The sequence below is a fragment of the Fusarium oxysporum genome, chromosome V (genome assembly GCF_013085055.1).
Source record: "Fusarium oxysporum Fo47 chromosome V, complete sequence".
In the NCBI taxonomy this organism is placed as follows: Eukaryota; Fungi; Ascomycota; class Sordariomycetes; order Hypocreales; family Nectriaceae; genus Fusarium; species Fusarium oxysporum.
Window position 1 is genome coordinate 958938 of NC_072844.1, and position 12966 is coordinate 971903.

General features: G+C 46.7%; 5 protein-coding genes across 5 annotated transcripts; 3 read left to right on the forward strand and 2 right to left on the reverse strand.

Annotated features, from left to right (window-relative positions):
- The first annotated feature begins 1790 nt into the window (after nt 1–1790).
- FOBCDRAFT_222645 (uncharacterized protein) lies at nt 1791–3129 on the forward strand. Its single transcript, XM_031183459.3, has one exon. It carries the CDS (start codon nt 1851–1853, stop codon nt 3009–3011), a length of 1161 nt encoding a protein of 386 aa, XP_031039101.2. The 5' UTR covers nt 1791–1850; the 3' UTR covers nt 3012–3129.
- A 41-nt stretch (nt 3130–3170) lies between these two features.
- Nucleotides 3171–4186, forward strand: FOBCDRAFT_222646 (uncharacterized protein). The gene has a single exon (XM_031183461.3). It carries the CDS (start codon nt 3262–3264, stop codon nt 4165–4167), a length of 906 nt encoding a protein of 301 aa, XP_031039103.2. The 5' UTR covers nt 3171–3261; the 3' UTR covers nt 4168–4186.
- Nucleotides 4187–4872, reverse strand: FOBCDRAFT_250235 (Glyoxalase/Bleomycin resistance protein/Dihydroxybiphenyl dioxygenase). Its single transcript, XM_031183460.3, has 2 exons — nt 4488–4872; nt 4187–4432 (listed from the first exon to the last, which is right to left on the reverse strand). The coding sequence occupies exons 1-2, from the start codon at nt 4781–4783 to the stop codon at nt 4315–4317; spliced, it is 414 nt and encodes a 137-aa protein (XP_031039102.1). The 5' UTR covers nt 4784–4872; the 3' UTR covers nt 4187–4314.
- A 2984-nt stretch (nt 4873–7856) lies between these two features.
- On the forward strand, nt 7857–9771 carry FOBCDRAFT_135984 (multicopper oxidase-domain-containing protein; the record flags this gene model as incomplete). Its single annotated transcript, XM_031183462.2, has 3 exons — nt 7857–8121; nt 8167–8653; nt 8700–9771. 3 exons carry the CDS (start codon nt 7857–7859, stop codon nt 9769–9771), a joined length of 1824 nt encoding a protein of 607 aa, XP_031039104.2.
- Nucleotides 9772–9922: 151 nt separating this feature from the next.
- FOBCDRAFT_222649 (amino acid permease-domain-containing protein) lies at nt 9923–12064 on the reverse strand. The gene is made up of 6 exons (XM_031183465.3): nt 11995–12064; nt 11478–11863; nt 11034–11425; nt 10881–10986; nt 10474–10833; nt 9923–10424 (listed from the first exon to the last, which is right to left on the reverse strand). Exons 1-6 carry the CDS (start codon nt 12046–12048, stop codon nt 10019–10021), a joined length of 1704 nt encoding a protein of 567 aa, XP_031039107.3. The 5' UTR covers nt 12049–12064; the 3' UTR covers nt 9923–10018.
- Between the last annotated feature and the right edge of the window lie 902 nt (nt 12065–12966).

Below are 12966 nucleotides of genomic sequence, written 5' to 3' on the forward strand. Positions count from 1 at the left end.
AAGATCTTATCACCGCCCAACCATAGCCTCACTTTCAACCCGGGGGCCGGCCATTTCATCATCGATACCGACCAATCTCCCAATGCGAAATACGCCTCGCGGGTTGGCATAACGGGCCAACAAGTGCTGGCTATACGCATGATTGGCGAGAGATTCATAAGATGGTGGTAAGATCCTTGGGCCTGCATGTGACGGCCCCCGTTGTTTTCTCTTCGAACATGTTCGTTTCCTCTGCAGACTTTTCGAAGTTCAAGTGACCTATAATACCCAAGATGACGGAAGAAGTAGCCAACATGAAGAATTTCAACATAATTTATTATTCTTTACCTAAGGAATACTTAAACTTCAAATTTATGGGTAGACTTCTCTTTCTTTGGGATATTTTTGTACAGTTTTAGGTACTTATTTTATATATTCCCCTGATTTAGGAGCTGAAATACCCAAATGGAGGACATGGCGTCTTCTCTCTGCGTGGAGCTTCCTGGTCTAAGACAAAAAGTGCAATATCACTTTTTAAAAGGCAACTATCGGTCAACTGACTCTTCTCAAACAACATCATTCTAAATACCAAATAGAGCCCAACATGCCACAGAATCAGCGAGGCGAGCTACGAATATGTTGACGTTGACACGGGCTTGTTGGCGAGGAAAATGGACTCCTAGGCCAAGAGGATCACCCTGCACAGAGTTGAAGTCTTTATAGAAGTCTGGGCTGGCCATGTTAGTAACCCGGGGACACAGCGTCGGTTTACGTACAGTTGTTTAAGACATTCCAGACTTGGTGCTAGCAGCTGAAATTGCGCCAACAATTTTCAGAAGTGACGGCATCTTGCCCGAACGCCCAGGTGCTGTCTCTGCGTTCCTCGCGCTGCCTTTCTCGTTCTTGAATGGCAAGGATAAGCTTGATGATGGCAGATTGCCGCTCGGGCTTGAAGACGGCGAGGTTTTCCAGGTAGTACTAAAAGCCGCGAAGCCTGCGCTCTAGGTCCTCCGAGGACATTTTAGTCGATTCTGTGAATTGTGTGATGCCTGATATATCGAGGGTGCCGTTGGAATCGTAGGTGAGATAAAGATCGAGATATTGGCGCCGAACATCTGAGATGGGCTCCATATCTCGGAGCATTCACTGCGCATCGGCAAGACGCGGTGACATTACTAGGGCTCGTGGTTTATGGAACGAGCGCGCAACCCGAGGAATTCACCGAAGTCGCAGCACAAATTGCTCAACATGCACCTCAGTGAACAAAGCATTGTCCTTGGCCTACATCCGGAGGATCTTGGGAACCGCCGCAGGAGAAATGGGAGAAAAACAAGAATATGTGGGGGGCGCTCACGCATCATGAGATTCCAGGAGTGCAGGAACTGGCTTGGGAGACTTATTCTCAGATGTGTATCGTTGATATCTTTGATAGTGAAGGCCCTGAGCACATAACACATTAGCCTCTCAGAATCACAAAGTAATAATAGTATTACAGCACACTCTTTAAGTGGTCACTTCTTCTGTAAAACTTAGGACGTCTATCCTAAGTAGCAAAAAGTGTTAAGTAAATTTAGTATACCTAACTTAGTGTGTCTTTAGACCAGATATTTTGACAACTTAGCTTAAGAGTCAGATGGAGGTTTTGTTGCTCTGTAGGGGCTGCTTTAGGCCACCCAAGTTAAAGTTTAGTCCCCCGGAAGGTGGACCCCCGCTACATGCCCCGAAAACACCAACTGCCGGCGGAGGATCGGCGAAGCTCCACGTGACGGCGCCGAGCTATCGGGTTGGTCTAACTTACGGAGTTTCTATTTATTTACCTTGCACCATCAACAGCATCATATCATCATTATCTCTCCTCACACTCGTCGAGCATGCGTGAAGATGGAGACCCAGATCCTGATCGCGATCGCCTTCCGAGGAAGCCGTGGTGTGCCAGCACTGCATTTAAACTGACCCTTCCGCTCATTGTTGTTCTGACGATTGTTATGCTTGCGCCTCAGATTCATTTTCTATTTCACCTTGGGACAACGGATATGAAGCTTACGAGTTCGATTGCTGTTTGTCCGGCGTTGGCTATGGCGAGGAATGTTACCTTTTATACGGATGATGCCCTGGCTCCTACTCCACTACCTCCGGCTCATGCAGCTTCAGATGGGCCGGATATTATACACGCCTTTCAGTCTTTGAGTCGCACAACTGTGTGGAAAAGTATTGCGAACATTACTTTTGAGGGCGACACGTTTGAGCCTGAGGGAATGGTACGCTTAGGCGATGACCGTTACGTGGTCAGTTCAGGGCATTGGACCGTGCCGACTGAAAAGTACGGCAAGATCATCGATGGAACAGACCGAACAGCTGGTGCAGGACTAGCACATTTAATGGTGTACAATGGCGAAGGAAAGCTCCTTGCCGATGCGACCATCACGAAAGAAGGGAATGATGAGTATCATAATGGAGGAATTGACTATGATGGACAGTATATCTGGGGAACCATCGCGCAGTACCGACCCAACAGTACTGCATATGTATATCGGACTGACCCAGCGACCTTGGTACCAGAGCGTGTTCTCAATTATAAAGATCACCTCGGCGGCATTGTTCACGACACCCGCGACAATCTTATTACGGCCCTGAATTGGGGCGCACGAGACGCTGCAACATGGGATCTGAAGAGTGCCAAAACAGGATGTGACGCAGCACCGACACCCGAAAGAGTTGTACGAAATCCAAGTTATTTCATCGACTACCAAGACTGCAAATGGTTGGGCCACAGTGGTCTCTACGGCGGAAAGAGTGTCATGTTGTGTTCAGGCGTCGCGACAATTGGCGGTTACAACCTTGGCGGCATTGCTCTCGTGGATGTCAAAACGATGGTCCCTCTAGCTGAAGTGCCAATTGAGCTGGAGAGCAAGCTTGGGGTGAGATTGACGCAGAATCCAATGGACGTTAGCGTCAAGGATGGTAAGCTGAGGCTCTACCTCCTACCAGACCAACATAACAGCACTTTATACATTTATGAAGCTCAGCCTTGACCGATACTAAGATAGAACAATGATATAGACTAATTGTGTAACCTTGTTTGAGGGGTCATGCTGGTATTTTGGTGCCTATTGAGGTGACGATAATGCTGACGAAGCCGATTGGACTAGCTTAAGGCAGACTCACATTCTCGTATCACCGCATTCGGGTGCCTGACGCCCGTTTATAAAACGTGCTCCTTTCATCAACAACTATTCCGAGACATGAGTATTTCGTGCCTTGTCCAAAGTTCAATCAATCAACATGGCCTCTTCTGAGGATTCGAGCTCAAGTCACTTTCAACTGGAAGGTCTACCGCCTGAGTTGAGAGATCTCATCTGGAAGTTCACTCTCCCTGACTGTCGTCTATTTCACGTAAAGAAGACTTCAACGCAAGAACCATCTACCAACCCTACAGTTGATGAACTTTTCTTTCGCTTTCACATTCACTACGCGCCTCCAATAGCTCTTCGAATATGTCGGGAATCTCGTGCTGTCGCACAGCGTGAAGGCTTCTTCCTTTCACCTCACGGAGACAACCCAGGCGTGTGGTTCAGACCAGAAACAGACATCCTCTACTTTGACCGGAACCAACGTGTCACCCTGAAAGCCAAACCACACAATTCAATAGTTACAATCCATGGCTATGATAAAGTCCTCAACGTCGGCATTGAATGGCGCGCTTTCTTTCGAGATGTTCCCCGCCCAGCTGCTGGTGAGACAATGGCGGAATACTGGAGAGCTTCTATAGAGTCGCTGTACGATCTCATGCCGGGCATGCGCACTCTGAACTACATTCTTCCTGAGCTGCGACATAGAGGCGGTATGGTTTGGGGACGCGAACCGTACCAGGCACAGAGCTACACGGCTGTGCTTCTACCCCTACCAGAGAAGGTCAAGATTCCGTGGGAGACGACGCGAAATCGGGGAAATGATCGGGCGGCGATGCTGAGTGAGTTTCTGTTCAATGCGTCTCATGGGAACAGAGATACAACACCGCTCATGGTGACATGGGGAGAAGTCAAGAAGGATATTGAAAAGGGTCTTGAGGAGGATACTGAGCGAGAAAGTGCAGGGCATTATCCGCTTGAAGTGATCGGTTGGTGGTTGATAAGGGATGGCATTCCTGAGACACAGGAGAACCCGCAGGTTCAACGATTTCAATCTTAGGCACTATATCAAGAAAGGACTTGGATGGGGAAATTGATGAAGACTTGACTTTTATAGTTATACCATCGACTCGTCCACTGGTTTCGCTTCCATTCAATACTTCATCCCACACGTCAACACCAACCATTTCACACCTAATACACCGCTCTAAGACATGTGAAGAACCTCAATGTTGTTGCCAACAGGATCAAGAACAAACGCCGCATAGTATCCAGGTCTATACTCCCTCAGCCCAGGCTTTCCATTATCAGCAGCTCCAGCTTTACTACACCAACACAATTAGCATCTTCATCACCACTTCATTTTGGCAGTTGACTTACATAGCTGTGTCGTACCACTCGTCGACATGCTTCTGGTTCTCACCATCAAAAGCGACATGAACTGGTGCAGTTCTGTTCTCAAGATTGCCGTCATATTTCTTCAAGTCAGGGCCACCGCCGCCAAGCCAAAAGTCTGGAGCGCCATTCTTGACGCCAAAACTACAGTACTGAGCTCCTTTGTTGCCTGTGCCTTCGAACTTGAGTTCATAGCCAAGAGGAGCGAGAACGGCTTTGTAGAAGTCGCGCATCTCGACGTAGTGTTCGCCGACAGAGAGGGCAACGTGACTGAAAGGCATGATGAGAGTTATTGACTGTTTCTTGGGAGTGAATGCTGTTTTAATGGTATGAGTTGATGAAAAGATCGAATGATAGAAGGAGTTTTCAGCTCTTATATACTTATTTCTTACATATCCCTAGTTCACGGTCCAGCTCTACATTTCCCCTCCTGAGCGTGAACCCCCCTCACGTCCGTGGCGTTTCCCAGCGATGATCCGACCCGGACTTGAGATAAAGTCCGCAATCTATCCGAATGCCAATGTACAAGTGTTTCCATGAAATGCACGGATCGATGCATCGTGACTCATACGGTGATAAAAGATTAAAGATCTTGTATGAGCTAATGGGTTTTTGGTAATGTTTTCGAAGCTGTATAAAGGAATGGACGAGTCGTGAGGTTCATGTTAAGGTTGGAAAGATCCACATTTAGTTTGGTTGCTTATTTTCCTATTTGGGAAAATGAGAAGTTCACGGTCAGGGGTTGTATTTGTTATACGAGAACGAGAATCGGTGTGAAGCGGAATTTGATCGGATTCCGTGGAGGAGGTGATGTTGTGAACCCGAAACTTCTTATCGTCCCTCAGGTTATGTGCTTGCTTGCAGACTGATGTAAGTGAAACCAATCGTGGATCAATTGGTCCAGTATCTACAATAGAGCCATTCTCTAAGTTAGCTATCATAATGCCTAGCGACTAGCAGGACAAACAATGGTTAGATCATATGAGATAGTTCCTCAGAACCCTACAAGCTTTTTCATAGCTTTAGGGTCACCTCGAAGAAGCTCACCTTCTACAGTTACACTGACACGATATAGTGAACTCGTGGCTACACAGGCATGGATACAAATGCACAACAAGAGGAGACAGGAAGAGACGAAAAACCGCCAGTATCACTATTATCGATTCTAGGTTTATCGTCATCGTGTATCACCAACACTCTCTCATTGAGCCCAGGTCCCACAGACATCGAACAAAAACAACGAGACTCCAGAGGAGCAACCAACACGGGAAGAACGTGTCTGTGCTCGCTGCGTTAGAAAGCGAAGGAAAGCATTCAGAGGAATTAATGGTATTTATAGATGGGGCCAGGAATATTGATTTGTCTACTACACGTATGCTGAAGCTGAGCAGTGACCAATCACAGCAACGGATCCGTGGCTGGCTGTCTTCAATGGCGAATTCTTGAGGAAAACGAGTATCTTCGGGATATGGATGGATTGCCCACAGGACGATAGAAAGATCAGCTGTCAAGAGTGTGGACGAATGCATGACGACTTTGTGGGAGAAGCCTTGTCTAGTACATGGAGTAGCTTCTGACAACCAACCCCTTGCAGTTAGAGAGTAAGTTCATACCTTTCAGACTTCAATATCTGTCCCAAAATCTTAAACTTCCTTTAGGCATTTCATAAAGATAGCAGCACCGAATCGCGAGAGCCTGTGTATGCCAAGGCACATGTTTCTTATACTTAATAGCGACTGGGTCTTGCCTGAGCTTTATACAATCAATATGTGAAGATATCAACCTGCCTCCTTCGGCTCTCTTTGGATTGGCTTCATAAGAAGATTTTGAGAACTCACCAGCTCATCATCTCTCAGGCCCCGGCCACCCGTTACCTTTCATCCTGGTTTACGATGCTTGGTGGGAGCCTCCAAATGTTGCGAGCGAAGAGCAAAGTGACTCTAAGGTAACCGAAGCATGCACATGCCAGGAACTTTTGCAGAAGGCCATGGTGTGCTGGTGAAGACGGTAATTAAGATCGAAGTCAACGTCTTATTCAGCCGGTTCTGTGGGGTAACACATTGAGGATCAGATCTGGGCTTGTAGTTCGGACGCATATGATAGTCTAAGCCTGACAAGGGGATGACTGTGCAACCACCTGATCCGATAAAGAAGCTTTTACGCATTGATGACCAGTAGTAAGCTGTGCATACAAGGCTGGTTTGCGTGCCAATGGGTGACTGAGATGGACAGGAGGGTCAGCTCTAAGGCTATTCTGGCATATCTAGAGGTTTACTATACTATGACATGCATGTATGATTACTCTGAGCTGATATCACCACTAGCAAAGAACGCAGAAACCATGTCTCATGTCTAAATCATCTTCGACAAAATAAAGTCTCACGGACATTGGAGGTAATGAAGTCTCGTTCTTATCCGAGACAAACCCTGGACAACGTGCTATACCCTTCTGTATTCTGGAGAGTTCAAAACAAGTCATTGAAATCTTGTAATTGGAGGCCATATAACTTTGATCAGTTTTATCCTGGCCCTTTTAAGCATTCGGCCAATCACTTGGTAATGCTGAAGCTAGCCTCTCAAAACAACCTTACGGATTGGTTGTTGATCAAGACCAAGTCATTTGTAGATGCTGACAGCCAAGCTTATTAGTAGCCAAATCAAGGCCCCAAAACATGTCAGCTCTACCAAAGTATCGGTGAACTATTTCAAGCTCAACGAACAGCCTCCACACTCAATCACCATTTCTATCGAATTGGTCGTAACAATTTGATGCAACAGAATTGGAGCAGGAACGCACTTTGTGAGTCTCATTGAAGCCGTAGTGTCAAGAACTGTCCTCTTATACAGCATCATATGAACCAACATCGAGAACTTGACGGAAATCACACCCGCTTATCTCAGCCAACGTACATCGCATGCTGTCCAACCATATCTTGACAGATTTTCTAGACTCATCCCAAGTTCTGGACCTAGCGCTGACAGAATTTGCTAAAATATGCTTATTCCGGTGCCAACTCCGTGGTATGCCACTGAGCTGAGAGTGTCCGCCTTGGTGTGGCCCCCAATCTTATACGATTCCAGTAGAGTCAACAATTGATTCTGTTGATTGGTTTGAATCGTGATATTAGGGGAATCAAAATGTAACTTCGTGGCGCAGATGGTCTTGTCATTTAAGATGATGTTATTGTAGTGTGTATTCACCGTCGGATGGATGATGTAAGAATAGGAAGTCTCCGAATACAGTATATTACGGCGTCGGAATACGAGTACCTTCATCACGATGAAGACATAAACTTGGAAATCTATCCTTTCGTATCATTAACTGAGCGCAGGTTCTGCCTCGGTACTTGCAAGATGTACTTCTCACTCTCTTCTCTCATATTTCTCCCCTTACTCCTCCAATCGTTCATCACATCAGTATCAGCTACATACTGGAACAACACCAAGAAGTTTGACCTTACTATAACATGGGAGAATTACGCTCCAGATGGCTTCTCACGAAAGATGCTGCTCGTAAATGGGCAGTCTCCTGGACCTGTGCTTGAGATCAACCAGGATGATTTGGTGGTAGTGAAAGTCCACAATCAGTCCCCAGAAGAACTCACTATTCATTACCATGGTATGTCTCTCTTGTAACATAAGCTTGGAGGTACTGACAAGCTAGGACTGGAAATGAAAGGCACACCATGGACTGACGGTGTTCCCGGCGTTACACAACACCCCATTAAACCAGGATGCAGCTTCACTTACAAGTTCCACGCCACACAATATGGAAGTTTCTGGTATCACTCTCATCATCGGGGCCAAATCGAAGATGGTCTTTACGGAGCTATCATCATTCACCCACGACCCCACGAGCCGAACCCGTTTCACTTGATCTCCGACGATAAAGAGACTCTGCGTGAGATCGCGAAAGCGACGAAACATGTCAAGCCAGTTGTTATTTCTGACTTTGTGCACCTAACTTCTACGGAGAAGTGGGATATGACTGTAGCAGCTGGAATTGAAGATTCATGCTATGATTCGATCCTCTTTAATGGCAAGGGAAGAGTCGAGTGTCTGCCAAAGGATGTCGTGGAAGCCAATCTCAACGAGATCCAGAAGAGCTACCTTGAGTTGGTACCAGGCGGGGCTGAGTTCACTGACAAAGCGTAAGTCTCCAAGACAAATTCTACTGTCGATTACTGACATTCACAGCTGCCTTCCTGCGTCTGCTCTTAATGCCATCGCCGGTGGTCTAGGCAACGAAGAAGCTCTCCTCCCAGGAACATTCTCCGGCTGCAAAGAAACAGAAGGCCAAATCGAAGTCATCAGAGTCTCTAATAAACACCACTCTTCCTCAAAATGGGTCGCTTTCGACATAGTTGCTGCAGTCAACTTTGTCAATGGCGTCTTCTCCATCGATGGTCACGATGTGTGGGTATACGCTATGGACGGCTCTTACATCCAACCTCAGAAAGTCCAAGCCATTGCCGCCACAAACGGAGATCGATATTCCATTCTTGTCAAGATTGAAAAGTCTGGAGAGTTCAAGATGAGGTTCAATTCGAATAGTGCGCCGCAGATCATTACTGGCCATGCCATTCTCTCCGTTGAGGGCTTCGGTTACGCACAAGAGGTTGAACCGTGGATCAACCTCGTGGGTATCCCTGTGTCAAAGGATGTCGTGGTTTTTAACCAGATGGTGGCATTTCCTTATCCCCCAGTGTCAATTTCGCCAACTGCTGATGTCACCTTTAATCTAAGCATGGAGATCAGAGGTGCTTCGTATCTCTGGGCTTTGAACAGCACAGGTCTTATGTCAAAGGATCTCGACGAGCAGCGACCTACACTCTTCAACCCACAGCCTTATGTTCACAACAACGTCACTATTTCAACAAAATTGGGACAATGGGTAGATCTTGTCTTCGTGGCAGCGATGTTTCCCCAACCTCCGCATCCCATCCACAAGCACGGTTCAAAGATGTACATGCTAGGCACAGGAACTGGTCCTTTCAGGTGGAGTTCTGTTGAAGAAGCTGCGAAGGAGATTCCCGACCAATTCAATCTGATTAATCCGCCGCGGAGAGATGCGTTTCTTTCGGCGCCGGCGGATAAGGAGCCGAGTTGGGTTGTAGTTCGATATCATGCTGCTGATCCTGGACCTTGGTTGTTGCACTGTCATATCAACAATCATATGGTTGGGGGCATGATGATGGTTATTCAGGATGGTGTTGATGCTTGGCCGGAAGTTCCTGAGGAGTACGCTGAGGGTGGTGATGGAGAGTGAAGTATTTGTGATTGAGCGCATGGAGCAATCTTTTGACTTCTCATCGAGACTAGGTCTCACCGTTTAACTATTGATTTGTTAATAAACACATTTCGCATATAATTAATTAGAGCTGAGATCGCGATGATCACGCTCATGCACCGATGCAGGTCTATAAATCGCTAGATTGAAGAGTGATCAAGAAGTTCATCAAATTGCAATGCATCATGGTATCCTAACAAATAATTGCAAATCATATCCCGCTATCTTAAAACAACCAAGTAACCACATTCTTAACCTTCGTCTTCCACCCTGTCTCCTCCGTAACCTTCTCCTCAATCGTATGAACATCCGTCTCAAGATCCATCTCGCTCAACCCCACGAACCTTGTCTTCTTGACAAGCTTCCACACCACAAACATGAGCAGCATGACGGGTAGCTCGATGTAAAAGCTGACAAAACTGACACCATCAAATTTGGGACTGAAACAACTCCAGCCTTGAACGAGAACGAGGAAGCTGTTGAGAATGACGCAGATCCAGGGTCCGTAGGGGTAGGTCCAGTTCTTGAAGGGTAGAAGATGGGTTTTGCCTTGTAGTGCGAGGGCTTGGCGGAAGCGGATTGATGTGATGCCGATGGAGATCCAGCTGAGTTGGTTCGATACACCGACGATACTGGAGATGTTAGCTATAGTTGAGAATCACATGTAGGTGATTGACTTACTTCTGAAGCCAATTCCACAAATCTCCTGCTCCAATGAAACTCGAACCAAAGCAGAGACCAGCCACAAATCCTGTCACTAGGACAGCAACCCAAGGTACTCTGTTTCTGTTGAGTTTCCCAAGGACCTTGGGCGCATGACCCTCGATTGCAAGAGTGTACATCAATCTCACGCCAGCGAACAGTGCATGGTTGCCGGCGGAGAGAACACTGGTGAGAATAACGGCGTTGATGACACTTCCGGCAGCTTTGGCGCCCGTCATCTCAAAAACGATGGTGAAAGGAGATGTGCGAGTCTCCTTGGAGTTGAGATCGGGGTAGTTGTAAGGGACGTTGAGACCGATGAGAAGAATTGAGAGAAGGCTGGTTTTGTTAGTGAGATAAGTGAGAGTGAGTTGAGTGAGACGTACTAGAAGAGAATGATACGCCAAAAGACGTTCTTGACGACCTTGGGGAGATTTCTCGTAGGATCCTTAGTCTCGCCAGCCGTGATGGCAATACTCTCAGTTCCACCATCTACACCCGTCAGTTTCATTCCAAACGAGATCCCCACCACAACTTACAAGCAAAAGAAGCAGTGACAAAAACAGAGGCAAAGCCACCAATACCTCCAACAAAAGGCGCACCAGGGATATGCCAATATTTCCCACCGATATACTCTCCCGTCTCATTTCCACCGCAATTAACAACGATTCCCATGACGATGAAAACAACAATGGTGATGACTTTTAGCAGACTGAGCCAGTACTCTAGTTCACCATATGCTTTGACGGAAATAATGTTGACGCCGATGAGAACAACCCAGAAAATCAGACTGAGGGCCCAGCCGGGGAAGTTGTCGGTCCAGTATTGAAGAACGAGCTGGAGAGCGACGAGATCTGAAGCTGTGGATACAGCGTCGTTGAACCAATAATTCCAAGTGAGAGCGAAGCCAAAAGCATCATCAACAAAACGTCTATCTCATTAGCAATAATCCCGCCTGTAAGTATCTTACTAAGATAACTCACCCTGCAAAAGTACAAAAACTTCCAGCAACGGGTATAAACGCCGCCATCTCTCCCAGAGCCAACATGGTCGTAAACACGATAGCACCCACGATAGCATAGGCGATCAATATCGACGCTGGCCCACCCGTGGCAAGGGACTTTCCAGTGCCGAGAAACAGACCTGTCCCGATCGTGCCGCCAATAGCAATCATCTGCACCTGGCGCGCTGAGAGCGAGCGCTGCAGCAGATCCTGTTGCGTGGGTCGCGGGAGATCGCTGTGCGGTAGATTCTCGACGTCATCGTCAGGAGATTTGCGATGTTCTTTTTCTGGCGGGAACTCCATTGTGAATGTTGTCCTAATCACAGTTGTGAAAGATGAGTGAAGACATGTATGTAAACTTGGAATCTATAGAGATATAAGTTTCATCTCCTGGATAGATGTACTTGGATTCGAGATCCGCAAAAAGCGAGGCACGAGGAATTGCGTGCTCAGAGGCAAATCCACTCTCTAATGTCAAAAGAGTTGTAGTTACGTACAAGCAAAGTGTATTTGGGTGGTATTTCACTACTATCCCTTCCTTGATGAACCATGTCGATGGGATCTTCAGAGTGACAAACTTGAACCCGCTAAGGGAAGGTCGCTAAGTTTGGATCTAGCTAAGCACTAAAATTCTGTGGTAACGTCGCATGAACCCACATCGTAGCTGAATTCAGCCTGTTGATAGGAAGACCTGTTCTCAAACCGGTAGGTAATAACAATATACGATATCTATCTACAGTATATGCTCTTGACTTCTTCTCGAATATTTCTACACATTCTCAAGCTCATGTCTGAGATATCGCTGAACGGAAATACGGATATCAAATCACAAGTAGCCCACCAAAAAGTCACTACGGCGATTTAGAGGGTCACTCTCGGCTCCGTCATGCCGGCGGTTTATACACAAGTTGGGTTACCTCGCCGATTTGCCAGAAAATCTCTGCTTATTGTCTGAAGGATTCCAACCCCATGGTTCAGTGGTATGTTCAAAGCAACCAACATCATCTTACATCTGACATCGTCTATATAAACTTCAATGTCGCAATTCTTTTCTCAATGGCAACACTGCCCATGTCGACCTCTTGAACATATTGTAGGTTGAGAAGACGTTGCAGAGCCTCTCGTGATGTTCGGCATCCGGATGGGTCGAGTCTAGTCTAGTCTGGCCAAGCCGGGAATTAACATCTGAGCCAAGAATCGCCAAGATCTCTTTTTTCGCTTTCGTCCTCTTCTAGAAGCTTGCTTGGGTTAATAAGCAGAAAGCAGCTCCGAGATCACGCAACTTATTCCCGTGTGATTGCCTCTCTATCACTCCATGACTCTGCCTCGATCGCCACTTAGTGACCCTCTCACTTATCAATGCTTTTTATGTTGTTGTAATCAACACTGAAGATGTCACCTCACAGATCATCATCACCGCTCTCACGGGTTTGCCCATAGACTTTTTACTCGCATAAACAACATTTTTC

Bases quoted from the DNA above. Each gene is read 5' to 3' on its own strand.
- FOBCDRAFT_222645 (XM_031183459.3), top strand. From the start codon at position 1,851: ATGCGTGAAGATGGAGACCCAGATCCTGATCGCGATCGCCTTCCGAGG.
- FOBCDRAFT_222646 (XM_031183461.3), top strand. From the start codon at position 3,262: ATGGCCTCTTCTGAGGATTCGAGCTCAAGTCACTTTCAACTGGAAGGT.
- FOBCDRAFT_250235 (XM_031183460.3), bottom strand. From the start codon at position 4,783: ATGCCTTTCAGTCACGTTGCCCTCTCTGTCGGCGAACACTACGTCGAG. The intron at 4,433-4,487 runs GTAAGTCAACTG...GTGTTGGTGTAG, and splicing joins GAGTGGTACGACACAGCTAT to TAAAGCTGGAGCTGCTGATA.
- FOBCDRAFT_222649 (XM_031183465.3), bottom strand. From the start codon at position 12,048: ATGGTTCATCAAGGAAGGGATAGTAGTGAAATACCACCCAAATACACT. The intron at 11,864-11,994 runs GTACGTAACTAC...ATATCTCTATAG, and splicing joins CACCCAAATACACTTTGCTT to ATTCCAAGTTTACATACATG. The intron at 11,426-11,477 runs GTGAGTTATCTT...CTAATGAGATAG, and splicing joins AGTTTTTGTACTTTTGCAGG to ACGTTTTGTTGATGATGCTT.